Source organism: Corvus cornix, chromosome 3, assembly GCF_000738735.6.
Source record: "Corvus cornix cornix isolate S_Up_H32 chromosome 3, ASM73873v5, whole genome shotgun sequence".
Classification (NCBI taxonomy): domain Eukaryota; kingdom Metazoa; phylum Chordata; class Aves; order Passeriformes; family Corvidae; genus Corvus; species Corvus cornix.
The window spans coordinates 80,421,894-80,446,572 of NC_047056.1; the positions used below are offsets into that span (position 1 = coordinate 80,421,894).

General features: G+C 36.4%; 1 protein-coding gene across 1 annotated transcript in view; it reads left to right on the plus strand.

Annotated features, from left to right (window-relative positions):
- The window catches only part of ME1 (malic enzyme 1), a 159,050-nt gene that overhangs the window by 29,853 nt on the left and 104,518 nt on the right, over positions 1-24,679 (plus strand). The window contains exons 2-3 of the mRNA XM_039568160.1: positions 10,747-10,880; positions 18,781-18,930. Coding sequence (XP_039424094.1) covers positions 10,747-10,880; positions 18,781-18,930 — 284 coding nt within the window. The remainder of the gene's footprint in view (positions 1-10,746; positions 10,881-18,780; positions 18,931-24,679) is intronic.

The window sequence follows — 24,679 nt, forward strand, 5'->3', positions numbered from 1 at the left end:
AAAGAGTTTGCCTTCCCAGTCAGTCTGGTCCTTCACTGTATTTTCCTCCTGCCTTAATCTGAAGGGACAGAACCAAACAAAATTGTAGCAAGGTTCAGTTAAGATTGCAATTTTCAGGAAGATGTATGCTGTATGACAATGTGCACTCTCCTATGCCTTAGCTGCTATTTCAAATGCTGTAATAGTCTCAGTCTGGGGTTCTAGTAATGACTGTGGCTACTGATGACTGCTCTGAGTGTTTTAAGAATTCAAAATGGAAAAAATAATAATGAGCTTACTCAAAGTCTTAAGTTGGGAATTTTTTTTTGTCACTTTGTTCATGATAACATGAATTTTCAGTGACTTCTCAGCAAGAAGAAAAATACTTTCATTTGCAAGAGAATGTTGCAAGTAGGATGCTTATTGTTACAGCAAAAATTGAATGACTATCTTCCTGCTGGATAGCGATTAAGGCTGTGCTTATATATCAGGTGAATTCAGGGTGTAAATTTTGCATGTTGCTTTACACTTGGTTTTAGAGTATTGCCTAGTTCTGAGAAAAAATACCAAGACTGGGTGTAACAAGCTCCCCAAACAAAAGGTTTTGGTAGGCTTTTTTCATGTATACTACCCCTTAGACTGAGATGATTAAAGGGAAAGTAAGTTTCCATCTGTAGAATGGGAAACTCGATAGGTGTGCAATATATGCAATATGTGTATATGGCAGAAAGGCTTACAGATCATATTACCAGGCTGTGGTAGTAGAACTACCATAACTATAGGATTACCTGTGACAATGGAAAGTATTCATCTCATTTGTTTTGTCTGAAATAGTTCATTATAATCCTATAAAGGAAAAAGCGTACCACCTAGGGTCCCGTCCGACTTTCTCCTCAGTCTGTGGAGGGTGCCCAGAGGACTAATTTTGAGTAGACATGTCACTTTAGGCACAGTGAAACAGCACACTACCCATGAGTAACGTGATAATCTGTGTGCCTGGTGTCACTCAACACGACAGTGCCATCGGCTCTCAGGTCAAGCCTTTGTCGTTCGCTAGGCTGGCCAGTGCCTCTGTCACCACCTGGACGCAGTAGGAAGAAAGTATATCAATGTAGTAGTAGAAGCAAAGACCACAGCATTGAGATTGGGCTCTGCTATGCTCTACACAACTCTGTGTTACAGTATTTAACGTATTTATTTTTGTTAATTGTTTATCATGCCAGTGAAAAGAAATTAGTTGCTTAGTCCTATCAGAAGCCCAGAATATGGTAATCTGTTTAGCCTCTGAAAGGCAATAATAAAATCTGCTAAGCATATCAGGGTTATCAACTCCCCTCAGGATTTCAGGGCTTACTAACCTGTATTTGGTTAAGTACTTATTTCAGACAGATGGAATTTTTGGCAGTTACTGAAATTCCTCTCCTAGTTACATGGAGATCATGCCTGATTCTCAAATAACACCTGATTTTGCAAATGTAAATATTGTATATTGGAGACTGCATGCCTGGTGACTGTACTTTATCTGTAAAATTATTGCAGTTAGAGAGCTATTATTTTGCATTTTGTTTGGAATAATTCTGGTTAGCAATATATTCTATGTCAAATGATACTATGTTCATCTAAATTCCCTTCATAAATAGGGGTTCCATGTCAGTTATTCCAGTCATAGCATTGCAGGCATCCTTTGATTAGAGTTACATATTCGAGATATAGGGTACTGACTCATAGCATCTACTGTACAAGGAAGTTAATATTTTATGTAGAATATTTTAATATTTTACTAGAATACGGTCTAGTAAAACTTAGTGACATCTTTATTTTTAAAAAAACCCCATCATTATCCAAATTATAATTTAATATACAATTATTATATAAATGTAATACCTAAAAATAAAACTGTACATTGATGCATCTTTAGATGACATCGAGTATTGACAAAGGTGGTAATTAACAAGATTACTTTTGTTACCATGATTCACCCAGGGGGCTAGAGCTCTGGACTGGTCTACAACCAGGTTTTTAATCTATATCATAGGTAAGCTATGAAAATTAAAATCTGTCATAAGAACATGCTCAACAAGTTTGTAAGTGATGTGGTAGGCTGCTCTTGTCTCTGGTTCCCATTACCAGACTTTCCCAAGTAGTAATCTTTGAGGGTCAGTACATCCCAAAGGAGTTATAAAAGAATAAAAATGGCTCAGAAATATCCAGGGACCAAAAAAAAAAAAAAAAAAAGAACCAAAAAAAACCCCACCCCCACCCCAAACCCTAATATATGAATATTTGTTCAGCTTCTCTGACTCTATAGTTTAAACTGTGTTTTAGGCTGCTGTTTGGTCTTGTCTGCTCAGGGCAACCAAGAGAGCAAAGACAGGTCCCTCTCCACTCGTGGAATACCTCTGCTGGGGGATGGAGTCAGGGGAGGCACAGATCACACCCAATGCTTGTTAATAAGCCTGTTATTAATTTAGCTGCTCTTACAAACAGAACCAGGGTGGTTGCTCTTAGTAGCAGATAACTACGTCCATTAGTCCAGTTCTCAGTTTGCTCATGCCTATGTTCATTGTAGCTCCCAGGTGGGAGCAGCAGTAGGAAGACAGCCAGCTTTTGAGAGAGCCAGCTCTGATTTGAAGCGTACAAATGCAGCTCTAGCCATTTTTCTGGTTGCTTTGGCATTAAATATCCCTGTAACAATATGAATAATTCAGAGTAATATGGTTTTTCAATGGGACGTGTGGATTGAAGAGTCAAAAGGATAGTTGAGGCTTGGTGTAGCAGCCACATATAGGCAATTAGTGCCCCTTGAGATACAGAGGTGCCTGGCTGTCATCTGGTGCTGTGAAAGCCTGCTATGCAGTGGATTCATAGTTGATACTATTGCCATAATGAGCAGTGTTGATTGTTCCAATACCTTCAAGCCTCCCAGGTGTCAGTAAGTGCTTACGTGTGCAAATCTGAATTTGGTCTGTAGTCAATATAGTAACTGGAGCAATTTGGATTAGTGACTGCAAGGTACCTATTCTTGAGTGAGCTTTATCCTATAATTATCATGGATGGATAGGTGCCTATACTGCATATGAATTACTGAATTTAGAATCTTAACTAGACCCAACCCATCATCCTTCATTAAAGCACAGCGTACAAAATATTTTTATCCATTATTTTCTTGGCAACTTCTTTTACTGTCTATTTGTTACTGTCTGCTGTTTGTGTAGTACAGTCTTCTCAAAATTAGGGTGAGGGAAGATTATGCAATGCAAAAAGATTTTACTCTGTATATGTATCTAGAAATAGTTTCTTAAAATAGGTTTGCTTGCTTACCTTCAGGTAATTGTTTACATTAGCTTAAAGGATTGTTAAAATAAGAATGCTGCGATGTGGCATTTCTAAAATGCTGGTCTGAATCATGCTTGTGTGCAATCACTGTATCAGCTCACGGCACGGCTGCCAAGCTGCCCACACATTCCCATGATGAATTTGCAAAGAGAAGTCTGATCTCCTTCTGGCCATCTGCATTTGTTTTGAGTCATAAGTCCATGGGTGTGTGTATTAGCTACTGTATTTATCTGGACTTTATTTGTTGGAAACTGGTTTTGACTTTTGTTTCAGTTTCTCCTGTTGACTTGACTTTTTAAGTTTACTTTTGAAAATCCTATGGACTTAGAATTGGGCTATGAGTATGCTTCAGGTCACTTGGTGCTCCTGGAAAAAAAAATTGTGTGTTCAACACACTGCAACAGATCTACCACAACTCTAGAAAAACAGCTTTGAAATATAAATGCCAAATGTCACAGTATAGTTTTTCAACTTAAAGTGCTTGTTAAAAAGCTGTGTTTAAAGAAAAGTGCATAGAAGAAGACCTATGCCTTTTGGCATTTTATAGCTGAAACTAGGACAGTTTCTTCTTTTCTTGTATGTTCAGAGCTGTGCCCATCAACTATTGTATATTTTTTAAAATTTACCCTCAGCATGCCTCGCAGACTCAGAAGTCCTGATGGATGCCTGTGCATGAGGGCTTATCAAAAGGAGCATGAGTGCTGTATCTAAACTGGGTTCTGCTGTTTACACTTCACCAGTCCTCCTTCTCTATCTTTCTTCTTTCTTGTCTTAACCAGGGTAGATACCTGTCTGTGCCTGGCTTTTCAAACTCCAGTGAAGGCACTTAGTTAGCAGGATTCATTGCTAATACAGCTCTAGGCTGAGACCTGTATCTGTGTTAGGTACTGTAGAAAGGCAAGAAAAAAACAGTTCCTCTGCCAGAGAACCTAATGGACTGTTAATCATTAGTTAGTATACTGATTTTTAAACCTTAATCCAAGATGCATAATCCAATGTGCCTCATGAAATGTCCAATAGACAATCTGAGCATAGGTTTGGGGAAAAATAACTTATTTGAAAGATAGCAGTTCCATCACACAGTGACTTTTCTAGTTGCAGTCTAATAATACTTTAAATAATGTGTGCATTATAAATGGTTACCAATGTTCTTTGCTTCTGAAAGCAAAGGTGTTGTCTGTATGTGTTGCCAGAGTGTTGCAACAGAAAATTTGTATTTTCATATTCAGTTTTCATTTCTTAACTCTATGCTATTCATCTTTGAACTGTGATAACTTTCTGCTATTGGGCATATTTCTTCTTCTTACCAATTTTTATTTGTCATCTTTCTCCCTAGCCTTCATAAACACCATTTGAAAGGATTTCTTTTTTCTCCAAAATTTTAATAATCCTGATTTTGTTTTTTTAATTGCAACTGGATTCAGCTATGCAAACCCTTCGTTTGTGTATAGTCTTTACAGCAAATGATTCCTAAGAAGAAACATGAATCTCTAAGTTAATGCAAATTGACATTTTTCAGAAATATTTTTTTCTTCAGAAGCCACCTTAACAGAAAACTGTGTGTAAATTTGCACCATTAAAAAAGAATTAGTCCCTCTCCTTACCTACTGGGATATTTACTGTGACTGGTGTGGCCTAAAGCACTGGTTGCAGAAGAGATGTTTGCCCAAATAGCTGCGTTAACTGCCTCTGCTTGTAATATTTTTTTGGCAGTCATGACAAGTATGGGTAGAGAAAACAGCAGTAACATCTTTAGCCATATGTATTGCTCCAACACCAATTTCTTGCCATGAACCACATTTGTTTTCAGCAGAATGAGTTCATTATGGAGTGTGTGCTCAGATTAGTTATTCTAAGTATTTCCTGGTGTATTGTGCCTTGAAATGAGTGTTGGATATGGAGTATTAGAAGTATTTATCTGGTTTCTCTGAAGTCATGTTTGGATAATAAAAATGAAAAATGGAGAGGAAATGCTTGTAAAACTTTCTTTTTGCCTGTTCATAAGGTGACTTTTTTAAAAAACACAAATTATATACAATAGCTCAAAGGGATTTGCAGATCATTAAGCTCTTAAATGTAGCTTAAAATGCTTGAAAACCCATATGTTCTATATTTTTATAGAGATTTTATAAAAATTTCTTTGAACATGTAAAATTTTGCAAAGTTGTGTTTTTGGTTGGTGGGGGTTTTTTTTGGTATTTTTTTGGTTTGGTTTTTTTTAATATTCAGATTCTGAAGGGCTTTATCACATTAGGTGCCTGAAACTGTTGTCATGTAGCTCATACATAGCAAGCAAGACTATACATACATTTTTTTGCTTCCTCAGCCAAAGTAGTCCTTAAAAGACATTAATTTTGACTTGGATTCCTCCCTAACAGTACTCGTGTAGTATGAGAAGCCAAAATTGCTGAAGGCCAAAGCCTGACCAGTGAAAGAATTGCCTGCAAACAGTCATGCGTACCAAAGATCATGTTTTCCTAAGGACTGCATCTAATTCTGCAGTTGAATTTCTCCTGGAGACAGTCTTGTGCATGAAGTGGTGTGAGCAGCGTGGGATGATGTATGACTGGCAACTAGTAGTGATGCCACTTATTTTTCATTTGGGACATATTGGGGAAAAAACTCTTCACTAGTAATCGGAGAATGTTTTTGGTCTTTCAGCCAAGAGCATTCGTCTTGTTTGCGTGTCCTTTATTTGTTTGTTTTTAAGAATGGAATTTTTAAGATTGGAATTGTGGTGTTCTGTAAGTCCATTTGTTCAAAAAATTGATTCAGATCTTGAACAGACAAGTATGGCAGGCAGCTGTGGGTTTTGCTCGGATCTTTGTCTGACAGAGTGCTCCCTGGCCTCTGCTCAGGGATACCAACTTGTGCGGTGGGATCCTGCAAGGAGTGGCGAGGTGCGAGCTCTCCTCTTTCCAGCCATGGCAGCAAATGTTGAGCATATCTGAGTCACTCAGAGTTGTGTGCTTTTTTCACTATATCGTTGAAATTTGTTCACTGCACTTTTATGATTTAGATACAGAGAATGAGTTTTTTAACAGAGAGTTTCTTACTTTTTGATGGACTCTGAGACAGTGATGAACCTACTTGTCTGTCCCCAAAATACTCTAGAGACTGTAATTTTCCCCTAGCAATATCTTAGACCAGCAATCCAGAGACTTCTTTTTCACAGAATAGAAAATACTTTTAAATAAACATCCTTGCTGCACCTTTTTACCTTCCTCCTCATTTCTTCCTTCCCCCTTCAAGGATCCAGTAGGGTCAAATATATATGCAAGTACTTGAGCTTGAGTAGTGCTGTTGGTGGTTGTCTGCTGAATCCCTGAAGTCTTACAAGCCTTGATTTTCTCCTTCCAGAGGCTGATGAAAGAGTCACTGAGGTAGAGAACCTTGGATGTGGACATGATTTCCTCTTCTAAGCCAGCCTCCTTCTACATGCTGTTAGGCTGATACATCTGTGGTACACCTGCAGTGAGGCCAGCAAGAGGAAATGACCTATTCTTCTAAATGAGTTGAAGTTTTTAAAAATGAAAGTTTTGATCTACTAGAACAAAAAATGGCTAGGTCTTGGGAGAAATTGGAGAAGGATCCCTGCAATGAATACTGGCTACCCATTAGTGAAGCTGAATCTCATTAGTGCATGAACAGGATGCACATACTGCTTTAGTACACTCTCTTTTTCTAGAGAAGTTTATATAAACCTAGCAATTATATGAGCTTCAGATATTTTATCTGAAGGAAAACTATGTCAGTGCAATCTAATTTGTATTAAGAGAGAAAACTTGTCTCTGTTGACTGTGAACAGAGGCTGAGACACCTCTTGAAGTATTTTGAATGTGCTCTCTGTCTTTTCAAGCACTGCTTGAAAATTCAGTTGAAAGCCAGTGCAAAAAGCTGTCTGATACAAGATGATGCTGTTCTGTTTATTTTGTTTTTTGGTTTTTCAATACTGCAACTGAAAAAGGGTATTGATGTATATGTCACTAGAACAATATTGTAGATAAGGGGCAAGGGGCCTTGGGGGGTCAGAGATGATGAGCAGAGGACAGGTAGTTGAGAGCAGAGTTGACTGATAGACGTTAAATAGTGAAAGAATACTGAATGATGTGCAGTAATAGAACTCACTGCTACAATTACAAAACTTCACAACATTACAAATGGAGAGACAAATTCAGAATTAAATGTATTTGCAATGAGTTAAATTTCTTGAAAACTCAGAGAGCTTTCTGTGTACAACTGAGAAGCTGAAAGGGTGTGTCTGCTTAAGGAGCAATAAAAAAAATAACTCAAGATTTTGACCAAAAGGTCTGTGAGAAAGGAAGGTAATGAGGTGCCTGGAGGACAACTTGGTTTTGTCAAAAGCAAACCAGAGCATATACAGAAACATATGAAACACAACTCTTGAAGAATTGCACACTCTTAACTGGGAGGGTTGACAATAACTATATTTTTCATCTCTATGATGTATATGATGCATAAAGCAGTGAATAAACCAAAACTAATTAGGCAGAGGTTAATATTTATGGTTGTGGTCTCTTGCCCTTATGCTGCTTTTAGATTGTCATACTATTGTTCTTTAAAAGTTTATTTGTAATACAAGCTGCAGAATAAAAATATCCACATCATTTATAATAGCTGGGATACTAGATGATGGAAGTCTGTCCCATCCAGGTGTGTGCAAAATACGCCTCTCAGGAAGGGAAAGGAGTGTGTAAACCAAGCTGGACCTAGAGCCCTCTCTGCTGGATGACTGGGAAACAACACTTCAAACAGGAAAAAATAAGAATTTTGATGTAGAAAAGAAAATCTGAGGCTAGTGCAAGAAATCTAGACGTAAACCATAAATCCTACATAGCTGAATTCTTCCCTATTATAAGCAGATGGAATAGCATACACTTATTTCATAAAATGGCCTTGTCTTATTAAATTATCAGGTGATATATTTTAATGGTAATTCTTTTCTTCTGAGCAAATATGGGATCTGAGGGGGGAAGAAAAGAATTAACATTTCACCTTAGAACTTTGAAAAATCCATTATATCTGTGCCAAAGAGGAATATTCAAGTAAAGGATTTTCTAACCATATATAGCCTAGGGGGTGTAGGTGGGTGCTGTGTTTTTGCAGTGATGAACCAAAGAAATTAACACTTACTATAGAAACTGTAGTAATACATTGAAAATATGCTATTCCAAGATGAAGTACTTTTTAAAAAAGGCATTTGGCAAGATGTAACACATGTGTTTGTTTTAAAATAAAATACATTTTCCAGTAAGAGGGGAAACCCTATTATAGTAATTAAAGTCCATATTTTATTCCTAATGTAAAGCCAAACACAGACATTCAGAAATTTTTGTCATTCCATTTGACTAATGGAAACAGGGGAAAGGAGAATTGCAGAGAATAACTGGATTGCCACTTTACTGCCAGCATTAGAAGATCCACTAAAACTTCAGCTCCCTGAAGTCCAGTCACTTGGAACTGATTCTGAAGTGTGTGTGAGCAGACATAGGTTTTTTAAGCCCAAAATAGTCTAGTGGAGATGAGAGGGATCAACGTTGAATAAACTTGTGAGAAGTGTTGACTCTTCCTTCTTCCATGGTTTTTCAAGATTGGATAGCAGCTGAAGACATTCATGACGTATCTGTTCACAGAAAGCTCATTAGGGAAAAAAGATGCAGGCTTTGTGTACGCATTTGGAAACCTCTGAAATCTCTCATGCATGGAGAACTACAGCAAAACAGTTACTGATCTTTATTAGACTTGGTTTCCATTCATTTCCTCTCTAGTCTAGAAGAAGCACATTCTGGAAATGTTTGGTCTTTTGTAAAGTGTTCATTATAAGGTTGGTTTTCTTTGAGTTGTCATTTCACTTAAGGTAACAATTTGATTAATGGCATTATAGAGCAGATAGTGTGATGGGGCTGCTTTAGGGCTTTTTTCCTACATTTTTTCAAGTCACAATGACATAACTTGAAAATTTAGATTAAAAATGGTGTAAGAAATGTAGACTAGTAAGATACAGGCAGATTTTGTAATATATTTTTGTTCTGTAAGAATAAGCCCTATGAGCTGACTATTTCTGAGAAAAAAACCCCAACAAAACAGATACAAAAAAGAAGAGCTTGTCTAGGTAACCAAGCTAACTGGCATGAATTTATCCCATTGTATCACTCACCAAGAATTGTGTGAGAGGCAGTAAGGACATTATGTAAAGGACTGAATTTGTTCTCTTGAAAAGACAAGAGTAGTGAAAATGTAGACTGAAGGAAGCCTTTTGTATTTATGTGCTTGTTTTCCCTGTTTTTTCCTGTCATTTGTTGAGTCAGCTAATTCAAATGGTAACATGGACAAAGACATTTTAAAGGTCTCTTTATAGAGGTGGTTCTGAAAGTAGCTCGGTAGTACTTATTTTCCACAGGAGAATTAATGCAAAAACACTATATTGCTATTTTTCCCTCCTTTAATGGATCTCAAGGTGTTTTCTCAAGTATTTTTTTGGATAAGAAACAGTGTTTTTTATATAGTTGTATCATAGATGTTGAATATTAGGGAACTGTCTAATCTATGGCTTATATGTGTATTCGCACATACTCATCTTCTTGTAGAGTAATACTTGCTGCCTAACCTCTACTACATGAACTTTAGAATATTTTTAAGCTACATGATAACCATGTTGGAAAGATACAGACAGTTCTAGTGTAAACCTAAGAGAGGCCTCAAAGACGTGCAGATCAGCCAGTATTGACTCTGGAGCAGAAGCAGTGCAGGTGGAAATTCGGTGCTAAAGGAGAGCTGCCACGTGTCTGTGGTGCCAGCGACCAAGGGCTACAGCGTGAAACAAATGCATACATTTCACAGCTCGTGTATAGAAGAAATTCCTCTGACTTTTCTTCTTATCTACTAAAGCTGTCAAAGGTCTGATCCTGTCTGTCAGTCCTGCCTGGCTGTAGTTACCACAGCAGAGTAAAACTTCAGCAGCTAGAGTGCTCAATGCTGGTGTGCTAAACCCACAGTCCTGTTTCTGCTCTAAGGGCACAATCTTTCTTACAGAAGCTTACAGGTAATTTCTCGAGGATGTTTTAGAGAGACAGACCTCATTAAAAGCAGAAAATGAGTGGAGTGATTATATGGCTGCTTTCTTCTTCAGCTGTAACTTAACAGTTTTTCAGGTGGTACTCTTGTGGTATCAGGAGACCTTAGCTTGTTCTGTGCTGGGATGGAGTTATTGTACTGTACAGGCCTGTTTCCTTACGGCTCAATAAAACCTTTTCCCAAAATAATTGCACAATTCTAAATTCTGTTTCTTTTTAAATAGTTTTTCTGATGCTGACTTTACCTGTGCTATGATCTGCTGCAGAATTTTTCTTAAATTAATTCTCTCTCTTATACATCTATATATGGTTTTTGTTTTTATTTTTGTTTTTTCAGGGCATGGCTTTTACCTTGGAGGAGAGGCAACAATTGAATATTCATGGATTATTGCCGCCTTGCTTTCTTGGTCAAGATGCTCAGGTTTATACAATTCTTAAGAATTTTGAAAGGCTGACATGTGACCTAGACAGGTACAGTATGGCTATGAAACTTTATCCTACTTATCAATTCATGAGTCACTTACTTTTTCTTGTATAGTAGTATAGGTGAAATTTTGGGGTATTTTTTTCCAGCTGTAGTTGTTGATTATTGGGAATTGTTAAACTAAGTACATACTTTTTCTAAAATGCTTTCTTCAAAAGATCAACTCCTACTTTAAAATTGTAATCTTCCAGAGCTGTTCACATGAAGTTACTTTGGTAACCAAATGATACAAAGGTCATTGGAAGGAAATGAACTACTGTGAAACTAAAAGTCAGTAATAACTTTACATGCATGTAGATGCAAATGCATTAAAACATTCTAAATTTATAAAATGCTGTAAAACTAATATGTAATGTAGTACTGCTGTGCTTAGGTTTTTTTAAGGAAAAAATCTGTGGAGGGCTTTAAACTGTTATGAATGCTAAAATTTTTTTCTTAAAAAATTGTATTTTATAGGCCCTAGAACAAAACACTGTTTCTTCATTTCCTTACTCCTGTGCCTTGCTTTTCTCTGTCGTGGGATGTCTTGTTATCAGTAATACATGGCTTTTAGGTACCCATCTGTTGGTGACAAGGCTTTTTTATAATTTAAAGTTGCCATAACCTTTGTTTTTTATGGAGTCAGAATGGGATGAGGACAGCTTTCTTTGCAAGTGAAGCTCTTGGCAATTGTGGAATCTTTTGTGGGCTAACTATTCTCCAGTGCTCTCAGGAAGGCCATTATCAGTTGTCACAGAGTAGTAGCTTCCAAGGCTAGAATGTTTATGAGTCTAAGTCCCTGCATATAGGAAAGTGTAAAATTGCATGAAGCCCCCTGATTCAACCATTGATGTTACCATAGGAAAAAACTTTCTCTATCCTTCTGTCCCCATCTCCTCCTTAACTCTGTCTTGAGGTAGTCTCTTCATTATACAGCTCATTCATGTGTTTCAGGACATTTAAGGCAGTTTCAACTGCTTGTTTCTGCTTGAAGTACTGGAATTTCTCTTCACCTATAACTTGAAAACCAGAAGAAAAAAGGTCTTTACCCTACTGTTTCATGTGTTATTTAACTAGGAAAGAAATTTTGTTCCTACTTCAGGTCATAGAAGAAAAGCACTTGTGCTTTTTAAAACATTACAGATAGAACCTCACAGGTCTAGCTATGCAACAGCCAAAAGGAAATTAGCAATATTTCCAAGTCTTGTTTCTTTATTTTTGTTAGCAAAAATTTGTGGATATTGAAGCTGCTTTTTGCCAAAATGAAAAATTTCTTCAGGGAAGGAAAAAATAATTAATCTATCAGTTTTAAATGACAGAGTAATAAAACTTTGAATGATGTGCCTTTTGAACTGCAATAAAACACTGTATTCTGAAGTTTTGATTGCAGTGGGAATAATGAAATAAAAATAACTGTCTCCAAGTATTGTGGGAATACCTTGCAGCTATCTTTATTGCGTTAAAAGAAAGGAGAGAAAAATGTCTGTCTTGGGGGTGGGGGAGGAAAGATTTTTTTTAAAGTATAATTAATCCATGTATGATAAGCACAGATAATACAAAACTATAAAAAAATATAATATGGTTACAAATAAATGTAAAGAAAAAGTTCTCCAGAAGCCATTTGCTTCAGAGAATATTTTTCCAAAGTTGCTGCTGTTAAGCTTAAGATCTGTAAATACTTAATTAAACAAAAACTTGGCGGAATTCTTTCCAACCTCTGAGTCTTCTTTGGCATTTTCTCTTTTCCAAATACATCATTGGGTAAGGAAGAAATTTGTTTCCTGCTCCTGTAACCAGACATCAGTAAAACAGAAGCGCTAACATTTAATTATTCCATGTGTCTTGAGCATTAGACTGTAGCTTGCCATTTTGTACCATAAAGCCAGTTTTTATTATAATGCCTGCTTTAGTATAAAGTATATATAGTATAAGATACAATATTATATTGTACTGTGCAGCTTTGCAGTAAAAATTTATTATTGCTAATTTGGTTTTAGTGATGCAGTTCAACTTAGAAAACTCGCAAGTCTTCCGTTCACAGAAATAGCTTGAAACTATTACAATTTAGGCTTTTTTCTCACTAATGTGTCCACTAGTCAGAAACTTAAATTAAGATTTTAATAATTAATGTATTAAAAAATATAGCTGTGTTTATTTCTCAATTTTATTCTGTGACGTGTCTGTGGTATTTTCTCAGCCGTAGTTTTTGGCCCAGGTATTTGAATCTTCTCCTTCCCCTTACAATGAACAAACAGTGAACAAACAGTGTGGCCCCATTTATAATGCTGGATAAGCTGTGGTGGGATCTCCATCCATGGGAGATATTCAAAACCTGACTGAACATGGTCCTGGGCAAACTGCTGTAGCTGACTCTGCTTTGAGCAGGAGATCAGATGAGGCAATCTCCAGAGGTCCCTTCCAACCTGAGCTGGTGTATGCTTTCATAATGCAAGTCCATAGTATTTAAGAAATAAGCTTTCAGGGATAATCTTGGATCAATGACACTGTACCGTGCCATAAATCAAGTCCCTCCGGATGGGAGACAATTTGCTGAAAGTCCTTGCAAGGAGTTTCAAAAATAAACTGAGACTTTTCCTTAAGTTTCAATGCTTCTAGATGGTTGTTTATTAAGTCTTATCAGAGGAACAGAGCCACTAGCGTGACCCAGGTACAGCATAGAAGGAAGAAAAGTTGGAGTGAGAGCTAATTATCAAGATTTACACAGCCTTTTAAAGATATTTTAACCAATAGTTACTAAAAACGTACATTATTTTCACTTTCCTACCAATTATTCAGTAACACGGGCAGGACCTGCGGAATTCTCTATCCAATCATTCCAAACTACTTTTACTGCAGAACATGGAGTAGGAGAAGAAGGAGAAGAAGGTTTAGAGAATAACAACAATCCTCCATTTTGATATTTTTTACTCTTATCTATTTACTATAAAGAGAAGCCCAAAACCTCTAAATTTTTCACCCTGTGACAATCTTACATAGTAGTTTATCACCTAATTCACACCACTGTATTTTCTAGTTCTTGTCTGACTGTTGGTAATTTTTTCCGAGGTTTGAAGCTGAAACAGTGTTGTTCGGGGGGTAAGAACCCTTAAAAACAGGCAGAGAAATATTCTCGGCACTCTGGGTTCCTACAGATCAATGCAAATTTTTGTAAATTAAGTCACGTTGTCCCTTAAGAATATTAACCTATATAAATCCCCAAGTACCCTCCAAATGGAATTGTTTCTTTAAGAAATCATATTTATACTGTGTGAACACCTAGCAGATCTAAATTGACTATTCGTGCCATGCTGTATTTTGATAAAAAAATACTTTCCTTGTGTATTATTCAGGCTTTATATAGCTGTGGTGTTTTCTCCATTTTTTAACAAAATAAAATTGTGTTATATGCATAGGTCTACATTTAAGACCACTGATGGAAAGACTTGGTAATATTTGCATGAAAAAGATACTTCCTTTTAAGACTGTCAACAGTGACATCTTGGGCTTTTTTTGCAGATAAAATGCTTGTGTGAATTGAGTGTGCAAAAAGTTGCCTGTGCAAAACGTGATTTGCAGATGTGTTTATAAGTTGCGTCTGACAATTTCATTGGAGTATGTCAATAAAGAGCCTGCTTGGAGAACATGTGCATTACATGTGTGTGAGCTCAATCCTCAAGACAATACGTGAACTCTGGTCTCCTATATTTATACTTGTATCAAAGAATTTTAAAGAAGAGTGACTGTGATCCTGCCACAATTACCCCTTGAATCTCTTCACTGATGAAGAATGTCAGAAGATTTTGGCTATTTTAACTGGAACTTGAAATCTCAAGTGCTCCCTGTAAAGGCAGGTGCTCAAGGACAATCTTGCATAAGAGCATGCAGTTATTGCCTTCTACTGAGTGTAAATGTCCTAACTCCAGAAAAAATCCCGGTGTTTCTTGCAGTATGCACCTGGCATAGTCTTTCCTCCCATAGAAACAGTGCCTGAAAAGAGATAAAGGGAGGCCATTGTTTTCCTTCTAGATCTTGGCAGTGGGTGTATACTTGTGGGTTTTACATCGAAATACAAAAGATTAAGTACAAGCATTTAGATATTGCAGAGGTGGAAGCTGTTTAGTACCTTAGACAGAAGGGTATAGTCTGATGAAACATAAATGCTGTGTATGACAGCATCTTACATTGGCAGGATTGCCCTGGTTTTGCTTGGAAAGAGGGGAGTGTATAAATTCATAAAGCTAAGTTGATAGATAGTACCATGACATGTTTTGGTGCAGCTGAAACGCCTTTGTGAACTCATAGCATGAAATTGTTGGACTCTGAAATTCCAAGAGTTCATACACAGAGTGAGTGTGGAAAAGCAGCAAATCAATTGCCTGGTATGCTTGACAAAAGGGACACCAATAAGAGGAAAAAATTCTATTCATCTAAATTTAGAAAAGCTGTGATGGATTGTGCAAGTAATTTATTTTTTTTTTCTCCCCTGCATGTTCTTAATTGTATTTCTTTTTGCTCTATATTGATACTGAAATTGTTGCTCCTGGCACGGTCACATCTTCCGCCTGAGCTTTTCTCTCTTCAAAGAGTCACGCTGGTAAAATGTTATACTGGATGTGTTAACTGGATTAGGAGAGGGACCATCAAATCACATTTCCAGAGGATGCCATCTTATTTTGTTTTTTTCTTAAAGTTCCCTGTTTTTAATACATTTTTATATAGATACTGAGGATGCAGAGTAATGGAGCAAAGTGTCTTACACAGGTTAAAAATAATAGCCTTTCCTCTCACCCTCCTTTATTTACTCTCATATTTTTCAAGATAAGCACGAATGAATTTGGGGTTTGTTCTGTTTTCACCTTTCCATTTTGCCTTGTAAAGTGCATGCCAGCGATAGTTGGGCCAATTATCCTAAGAAATCATCAGTAACTTCCCGGTAGTTACATCAGTTTTCTTTTGGGTTTTGGATGATATGTGGTTTATATCCTTTTGTTGCTACTGTATTTCATTCCCTTCATAACAGCAGACTAGTATGAAGCATTCTTAGGTGAAGTAAAGGCAAGGGGGGAAAAGTGACAAACTGAAATTTGAGTGCTTGGCAGTCTCTTCTGTCTGACTTGCCAGACCTTGGGTTTTGTGCTCTGAAACTCTTCCCTGAAATTGTCATTCAAGACTCCCTGTCTGAGGACAGATAATATTTTTCTCCCTTTTTATAGCACAAATGATTGTTCTCAGTGTTTTATTGTGTGTTTTCATTATGTTTTCAATTAAATGTGGGCTTCAGTAATAGATTCCATTAAATACTGAATTTTAAATTTATTTTTTAAACACAATGCTGAAAAAAACTTCATGCTTTTAGTTGTGTAGATACTTGGATGTTGCTAAAAGATGCATACTTGTTATCTAATGCGTTATAACCAACCCCACATTGAGGATGAGGCATTTTTGGTTTTCCCTTTAGAAAGAATCTTTGAGAAATCTGATACCCCCAGTAAAGCAAATTATGATGCTGAGAAAGAAGACATATACCTGCTGTTGAAAAGTAACCTTCTGATAAAAATTGCACTTCTCTAGAAATATTTTTCACATTATAATAATATTTATTGTGCTGATTTGTATATGATCAAGTATGTCATATTTGAAAATATAAGTAATATCCAGTTACTACTTTTTCAAGTTCTTTAGCATATCCTGAATATAAAAGTGACATGATAAATACAAATAAGAAAGTAAAACCCCAGTGTAATGCTATAGAACAGTAAAAGCAAAGGGGAGAGTTTTAACAGAGTTTTTTGATTTGAAACCCCTGAGGAAGTCTTTTGCTAAGCTTTTAGTTTCTTTTGTAAAAGATTTATTTACCCCATTAAAATCTAGGCTTGATCTGAGTGATAAGAAAGGATGATTAAAAGATATTTTATACTCTTAAGTAACCACATCTCATTTTAAATGAAAGTGATTAAAAAAATAAAATACTGGCAACTGCTTCGGAATGGTGCTGTGGCTCGCGTAGTACTTGCAGTATAGAGTGGGGGCCAAAAATATGCATGATATTCTCCAGCATCACTTTAAATGTTCTCTGGAAACAAAATTAATGTCTTCATGTATATTCACAACTACATGTGCATGAGCTTGTATTTCAAGATAAATGTTGGGATAGTTGTCCTCAGGAGAAAGGTTTTAATAAAGAAAATGCTCTGGGAATTCAAGGACATTGAAAGATATGCTATATCATAATGAAATACTGGGAAAATGAAAGGCTATAGGAAATGTAATAATATGAAAGAAAATTAGCATGTATATTTGTAGCTGAGAACTACAAGAGCGGGATATAATTTAACCTTGGAGAACATTCAAAACTAGTGTGTATGATGGAAGGTGGTTCTGATTGCCTCATGGTGATGGTATTTAGAGTACAACTGCAACTTTTTGGTTTCTAGATCTTTATCTGTTTAGGGTCAAAAATACCCTTCATGACACAAGGGAAGGGACAGTGTTTTGCCTCACTTCTGTCACCTCATTACAGTCACCAATTGCCAAACTGGCTGCACTTGCCTTGCTTATAGTGCTCGTTAAAGGTTTACATAACAGATCCCAAAAGAAGTGCTTCCCTGATATGTAGGGATATGCAAGCTAAGCTTGAATGGAATGCATTCAGATTTACTAATCTGTTCTTTGTCAGATGGTTACCTGACTAGGTTTGTGTCTTCCTAAAGAATGAATTAGATTTTACTGAAGCATGTGATCCATGAATATGCAGAAGGAAAGTTAATACGAATAATATTTAAGTACACAAACCTTACTTTTGGCTTTTGGAATGAATGTGTTCTATATATATCCTCAACACTTGTGTAATAAAAGGATGCACATATTAAACTTTTTGAGTATAAGTAATTAGTAATCCATCATAAATTTAAAAAAAAGTCCTACATAAATTGTATACAGAAATTAAGTTAAATATTTTGTGTAAGCCTATTGGTATAGAAGACTACTTAATTTTTACAGCAATACTTAACATTGCTAAAGCTAGTGAATAGACAGGTAAGGTTTAAGATCACTAAATTCCTAAATTTTAGGTGTTCACAAAGTGACAGAGTCATACCTGTGTGAACTGGTATAACTTGAAGTCACTCATAGACTCATATCATTTGTCACACTCAGCATTGCAATTTGGCTTCCCAGTTGGTGTCTTGAAACAGTAATGTAATTATTTAATGTAGGTGTGATGGTAGTCAAAAGTAGATCAAGCTAACATGAATTTTTTTTCACTCTCATTTATATGATTCTTTTTTTTCTCATTGGTTTTCTTTTTAAATAAATACAGAACTTCCTCAAAATTCATTTCAGTTAGGAGATATAGCATTGCAGATTTCATGTCAAACATAGACTTAAGGGATGAAAAGCCATGTGTGTATGCTTTGTTTTCAAAAGCTTTGTTTTTCAGTATTTATTTGAAATATTAGTTTGGATTTAAGATAAATTTCTATTGAGGCAAGGGCATGCAAAGCTTAATGGTTTTTGTTCTGTTTTCTTTGGGCAAGTGAGTAAACATGTTTAAGTTATACTTAATGCTTGTCTCATTTCAAGTGAAACAACTGATATACACAGATAAGTTCTGACAGACCAACTCCTCAATTGCAGCACACTGTTTTATACCTGAGAGGGATTAGCTTCCTGAGTATGTAGAGTTTGACAACTTTGTTTCAGGTTTCAGGTTCTCTGTCTCAACCAGTTTGTTATCTTTTGTGTCTGGACCATTTGTGCTATTAAGACAAGGAGGAATTTAAATACTTTCAATAAGAGAGAGGCTATTATAGAACAAACATAATTTTAATTATCCAAACACTGCTATCCTTCTGAATCTACTTTATATGTTCCCTTGATGTCTGTCTAATTATATGTAATTCTCCACAGATACATGCTACTAATGAGTCTTCAGGATCGAAATGAAAAGCTTTTCTATAAAGTGCTGGCTTCTGACATTGAAAGGTTCATGCCTATTGTTTATACTCCCACTGTGGGACTGGCTTGCCAACAATATGGTTTAGCATTCCGGAGGCCAAGGTATGTAAGTTTATACTTCAAATAAAAGTAATTGTATCTTGTTTTCCTCTTGGCACATTTCTGCAGGGGTTTTCTAACAGCTGAATGTAAGACAAAACTGCAATAATTGACATAATTCAAGCTACACTTTTGGTCTACATTAAACAATAATTTGTATGTTTCTTATCTGCATTGAGAAGGCAAATGGTTGGTTTAATTACATTAAAATGTGAATGTATTTTTAATCTTATTAACTGACTGTTTTAGAATCCTAGCTGCATGTTAGAAGACTGGAGAAAAATGGAACCTTAGTTTTAGATTTGTCTTAGAAACTTGAAAAGCATAGACTTTTGCCTATATGTTTGTTTTATTGGTATTTTATACATACACACACACAAACACACATATATATATATGTAAAAACAATAAGTATACAAACCGAGAACACATTACATATGCATTTACTGATACCTTAAAAATAATAAAGAAATCATCAAAATGCCTGTTTCATTGCTAAATAATTAATAATCTCTTGCTTCGTAGGGTGGTTACTGGAGTGCTTTTATTCTGCATCCAATATCTGTATTTATAGAATGATGAGGAAGTGGTATGAAAGAAGGATAGACACTTCTGTTTCACTCTGCCTCTTGAACATCAACTCAGAGTTTGAGATTTATGGTGATTGCTGTTTGAGAACATTGTGTATATCACTGCTTTCAAGTGCAAACTGGAACAACACTTTGGAGCCTTCTGCAGAATTTTCTGGCAAAGAAAGAGATAAATGAGCTGCATGTGCATAGCTCTGTTAACAGAAATAGGTTTTTTACAGTCAAGGCATTGATCAAAAGTAAGAAGCTTGCAAGATGTAAGGGAACAAATGACTGCTCACAAATTCTTCAGCAGGAGATATTTGAGAGAGACTTATGGCTTCAAGGTTTTGTTAATGTGAAAATCATTTTGGCCTTGTGACTGACAGAATGAGTCAGGACCATCTGGTCAATTGCAGAAGACAAGAATTCCCACTTCTGTGCACATTAAAAAGTTCAAAAGTACCTCAAGAAGGCTTACTTAAACCTGTTTAATGATCTGTGGCTTTTAGGTGCCTCCCTTAGTAAGAGAAGTCATCTCCTTTTTCCATCTCAGTATTTACCACCGTGGTGATTTATTGGCTTTCCAGGAAGTGCTAAACATGTTTGGAAATTAGGTCTTTGGTTACACTGGTCTCATTACCCCTCGTTTTGATAGTCATTGCCATATAAAATATTTCACAGGGAGCACCTCTGCCCATGCACATACTTTTCCCTTTCTCTCTAGACATGTGAAGCATCTGTGGAGAAGAGCACCCAGTTTAATTAGAGTCATGGAATTGTTAAGGTTGCAAAAGACCTCCAAGGTCATTGAGTCCAACTTTTGACCGAACACCCCCATGTAAACTAAAGCATAGCACTAAGTTCCACATCCAATCATTTCTTGAACACTTCCAGGGATGGCAACTCCACCCCCTCCCTGGACAGCCCATTCCAATGCTTAACCACCTTTTCAGTGAAGAAGTTCTTCCTAATGTCCAACCTGAAACTCCCTGGCACAACTTGAGACTATTTCCTATTACCCTGTCATTAATTGCCTGGGAGAAGAGGCCGACCCCCACCCAGCTACAACCTCCTTTCACGCAGTTGTAGAGAGTGGTAAGGTCACCCTAAGCCTCCTCAAGGCTAAACAACCCCCAGTTCCCTCAGCCACTCCTCCAAGGACTTGTGCTCCAGACCCTTCACCAGCTCCATTGCCCTTCTCTGGACATGCTCCAGCACCTCAATGTCTCTTGTGCAGTGGGGTTGGAACTAGATGATCTTTATGGTCCCTTACAATCCAAACCATTCTGTGGTTCTGTGATCTTTGGCAGACTCTTTCCTGCTTAAGAAAAATACCTACAATGGAATCTCCTGCTGCGCTGTTAAAGAGATACGGGTTTTTTTCTAAGAAAAACCTTTTCTAAATTATTCCAAAACCAACTATGAAAAGCAACCAATATAATTTAGTTTGAAATTGCATTCTAAACCATGAGTCATTTAGCATTAAGCCTTATATGCCAGTGTACCTCATAAACAGCATCTTCCATGAAATGGATGGAAAAAAATTTAATATTCAGAAGGCAAAAAGGAGTTAAAGATGTGAGATTTAGTCCAGACTATACCATCTTACAATTTTGATTGACTTTTTTTTTTCAAGAAGTTGGAATTAAGAAAAAAGGTATAATCTGATCATACCTTAAAAAAAAGGTATTCTGATCTGTAAGAACTGTGTGTATCTGCTTTATGCTGACTCATATGTAAATGCTGTCTTTATAGATAAGCGACTGTTTTTCTTTCACAATGTATTTTTATTTCAGAATATTCTTAATACTGGCTCTTCCTACAGCTCAGAAAATGCTTGCTATTTCGTAGTTTAATACATATCCCATTAGACACAGACGTGGAGGTAAGTAAGTTCAAAATTACCCAGTTGCTGCAGATCATATTTATCTCACTGCAGTTTGCAAGGCAGTGTCATATTTAGTTTACATCTGTAAGGATTTTTTCTGATATTCAATATTCAGTTATACTTTTTATGTTTTGAAATGAGTTTGAAGCCCCTGGCTTGCAAGTTATCTCTTGAGGCAAGGAACAACAAAAATTAATTCAGAGTTCAAAAAATAGGTGTCTAGTGGAATCAATGAGATCATCTTCTCTGACTCCCTTATGTGTTTTTAGAAGACTTTATGGGCTCACATGATGTGCTTACAGGCACGGAAGGACTCTGTGGCTCAGGCAGAGGTTTTCATCCTGAAGCAATATTTTGCAATTTTAGAATAAACATTCATGGCTGACCAGCTAACCATCTGATGAAGCATCATTTCTCAAGAGAACCAGCTGCAAAGCAACTTGACTCACTGGTTTGAAGCTTGTCTGTATAACTGACATTTATTTGTAAAATTCAGACTCAGCTCAAGATTGCATTACTTGCTCTGAATATTCAGCTTTAAATCCACCAATTTAATGAATAAGAGTGTTACTGTAGAAATAAACAGTACGGATCTGATAGCAGATCTGTAACATGTACCCACCTACACCACATAGTTACATAAACATAATTTAGAAGACTGGTCTGTCTGGTCTTCTTCCTAACTGTTGAGGAGGATGAGGGAAGAAAGAATCCTTCAGGGGAGTTGGTCAGAGAAGGAATTTGGACTTGTATGGATAGAAGCTTTACTTATGCTGGAAATGTAGTGGGGTTCTGGTTTTATTGTAATGCTCACGCTATCATTAAAAGCACTATCTCAGAATCTCTACTAGGTCACTTTTTAGTTCAGAGTTTCTATCCATCATTTAAATTCCTCAAGTAAAGGATTCTTCAGTTGCACAAGGCACATACATACATATGACAGCTTTTGATTACTTACCCAGAAACAATCTATTTCTGTAAATAGATTTCTGAAATGTAACAGTTCTTTCATCCAACCAGAATAAATATGGGAAAGCTCAATGGAAATTTCCTCTAAGAGTCCAAAATCAACTTTTTACATTGCATAGAGAACAGCCAGGAGTTTCAGATTCTTGTGTAAACTCAGCATTCAGAGAAGGGAGGTATAATTGCCAAGTACTGCTATGCTGAAGACTTTGGACGTTGTTAAAATGTTAGGTGACTGTTTATATATTGCCATTCCTAGAAGGAAAAGCCATTCCAAACAGAATATGATCAGAGCAAGCCCTGGTAGCTGATGCAGCTACACAGCCATGGCAGAGTTGTCTGAAATAACTTCCCGATGCAGTCACAGACTTGTCAGGCTGACTAGGAACCATTTTTAAAGAGCTCTATAGGATCTGATGCAGTCTCTTAAAAGGCAAAGTATGTCAGCTTTGAAATTATTTACCAGATTTCCTCTTCACTGAAGTGCGTGACTGACTCAGCACCTACAAATTTGAGACTTTGTCCTTTCCTTTCCTTATGTTTCTCAAAAAGAATGTATTTATTTGCATTTATTTTATGTATTTACATTTACAACAATTCAGATGCATGGTATTTAATGCAAACGTTGCAAATGTGAGTTGTTTTTTTGTTGACAGATATTTACATGCTGAGATTGCCAGCTGCAAGATAGCATCGCATTTTAATAAAGAAAAGAAATTAGAGAACAGGGAAATATTTATTTCCTGTGACAGGACATGCAAAATTGACTTTGCCATCAGAAGTTGCAGTCTGCTTGCCAGCACAAGGTTGATCCTGTGGTACATTTAATAATCTTTTGGTGTTTTTTAATGAGGCTTTTATTGGAATTATTTTTCTTAATTCCAATGAATGTCTGTGGCATCCAAGTCTCTTCAGAAACCAGATTTGGCTTACTGGAGGCCAGAAACTTGTCAAGTAGTCCTGGATCACATGAGCCAAGAAAGTTCAGTTCCTGGAACTTTTTTGTGACTCTGTCTCTCCTTCAGATGTGTGGTGTTTTCTTGATTGAGACTACTGGAAGGTCTAGATTTATTTCACATAACTTTTTCACCAGTATAACAGCTCCCTTAGATTTTTTTCAGCACATTTAGATGGTTTCTTCCTCCCCTGGAAAAGCAAATATATGTATACATATGTCTATTTAGGGACTTTATTCATCTGATTGTTGCTATACATAATTAACTTAGTATCTTCATTTAGCTAGAAGTGATTATTGCCTAACATAAAATTATATTAAAAAATAAAAAAAATTTCACAGTTATTTTTCCTAGTATTTTCTCCTCTGAAAACTATGTAGAATTTTAATGTGTAGGTGAAAAAAAAGACAATGTAGAGGCTTTTTAACTGATCTCTTGTAATGTCCTGACTGTTAGGACAGCATATGAAATCAAAATGTTTTGCAATAAAGACATAGAGAACAACAAAATTCTTCTTTGAAAATAGACTGCTGGAATTCTGTTCTGCAGAAGGACCTGGTGTGTGTATTAACAACAGGGTTCTAGTGGCAAGTTATTTTGTAACATTTTGACAGAGAATTAGCATAGCTGTAGCATTTCTTCTAATTTTAGGCAGTATTTCCTTTTATGGCTTCTAAAGCCTGATGATGATGGCAGTTGCAACCCCTCACCAAGCACTTTTGAAATACATGTTGGTCATTTTTCACTTTTGTCTTTTATGAAGATGACAACTGTTGACATATTCCAGGCAAGTTTTTTCTCCTTTTTTTTTCGCTGTGTATAGCCTTGCCATTGAGTTCATGGCATGCAGTAATTTCACTTTCTGGCATGATTTTGGTCTGTTGTTACTTTCATCAAGCTAAAACTTAGCTTAGCATGCTGTTGGTTCCTTAGCTTGAAGGTAAGGCTAATAGAATTGTCCCAGCAAAATATTTTCCCTGCTCTGGAAAGCTGGAAAAGGAAAATTAGCACAATGAGAGAGTGTTGAATTCCTCTCTTCTCCTGGACTGTCTTTTAGACTGGATTGTGCCCAAGGTGTATTCAGCTTGGTCTGTCAGCAGATGGTAATGCTGCTGCAGGGAAAGGTGTGAGGATCTTGCACAGAAGATATCAGCGGGCCTCATTTTGGTCTTAGAGTGCTTTGTAAATATTAAACCAGTTTCTCATGTAAAAAATTATTGAAGGAAAAAAAATTATGTCTTGATTTTTGAAAAATTTATTATATTCTTCAGTTTATGCGCATGTAGTCATCTGGTCTCTCTAGAACTGTTAAATTCATGGCTTTTCATAATGTTTTGGCAATAGGTTTCACCATTTAGGTACAGTGTGAA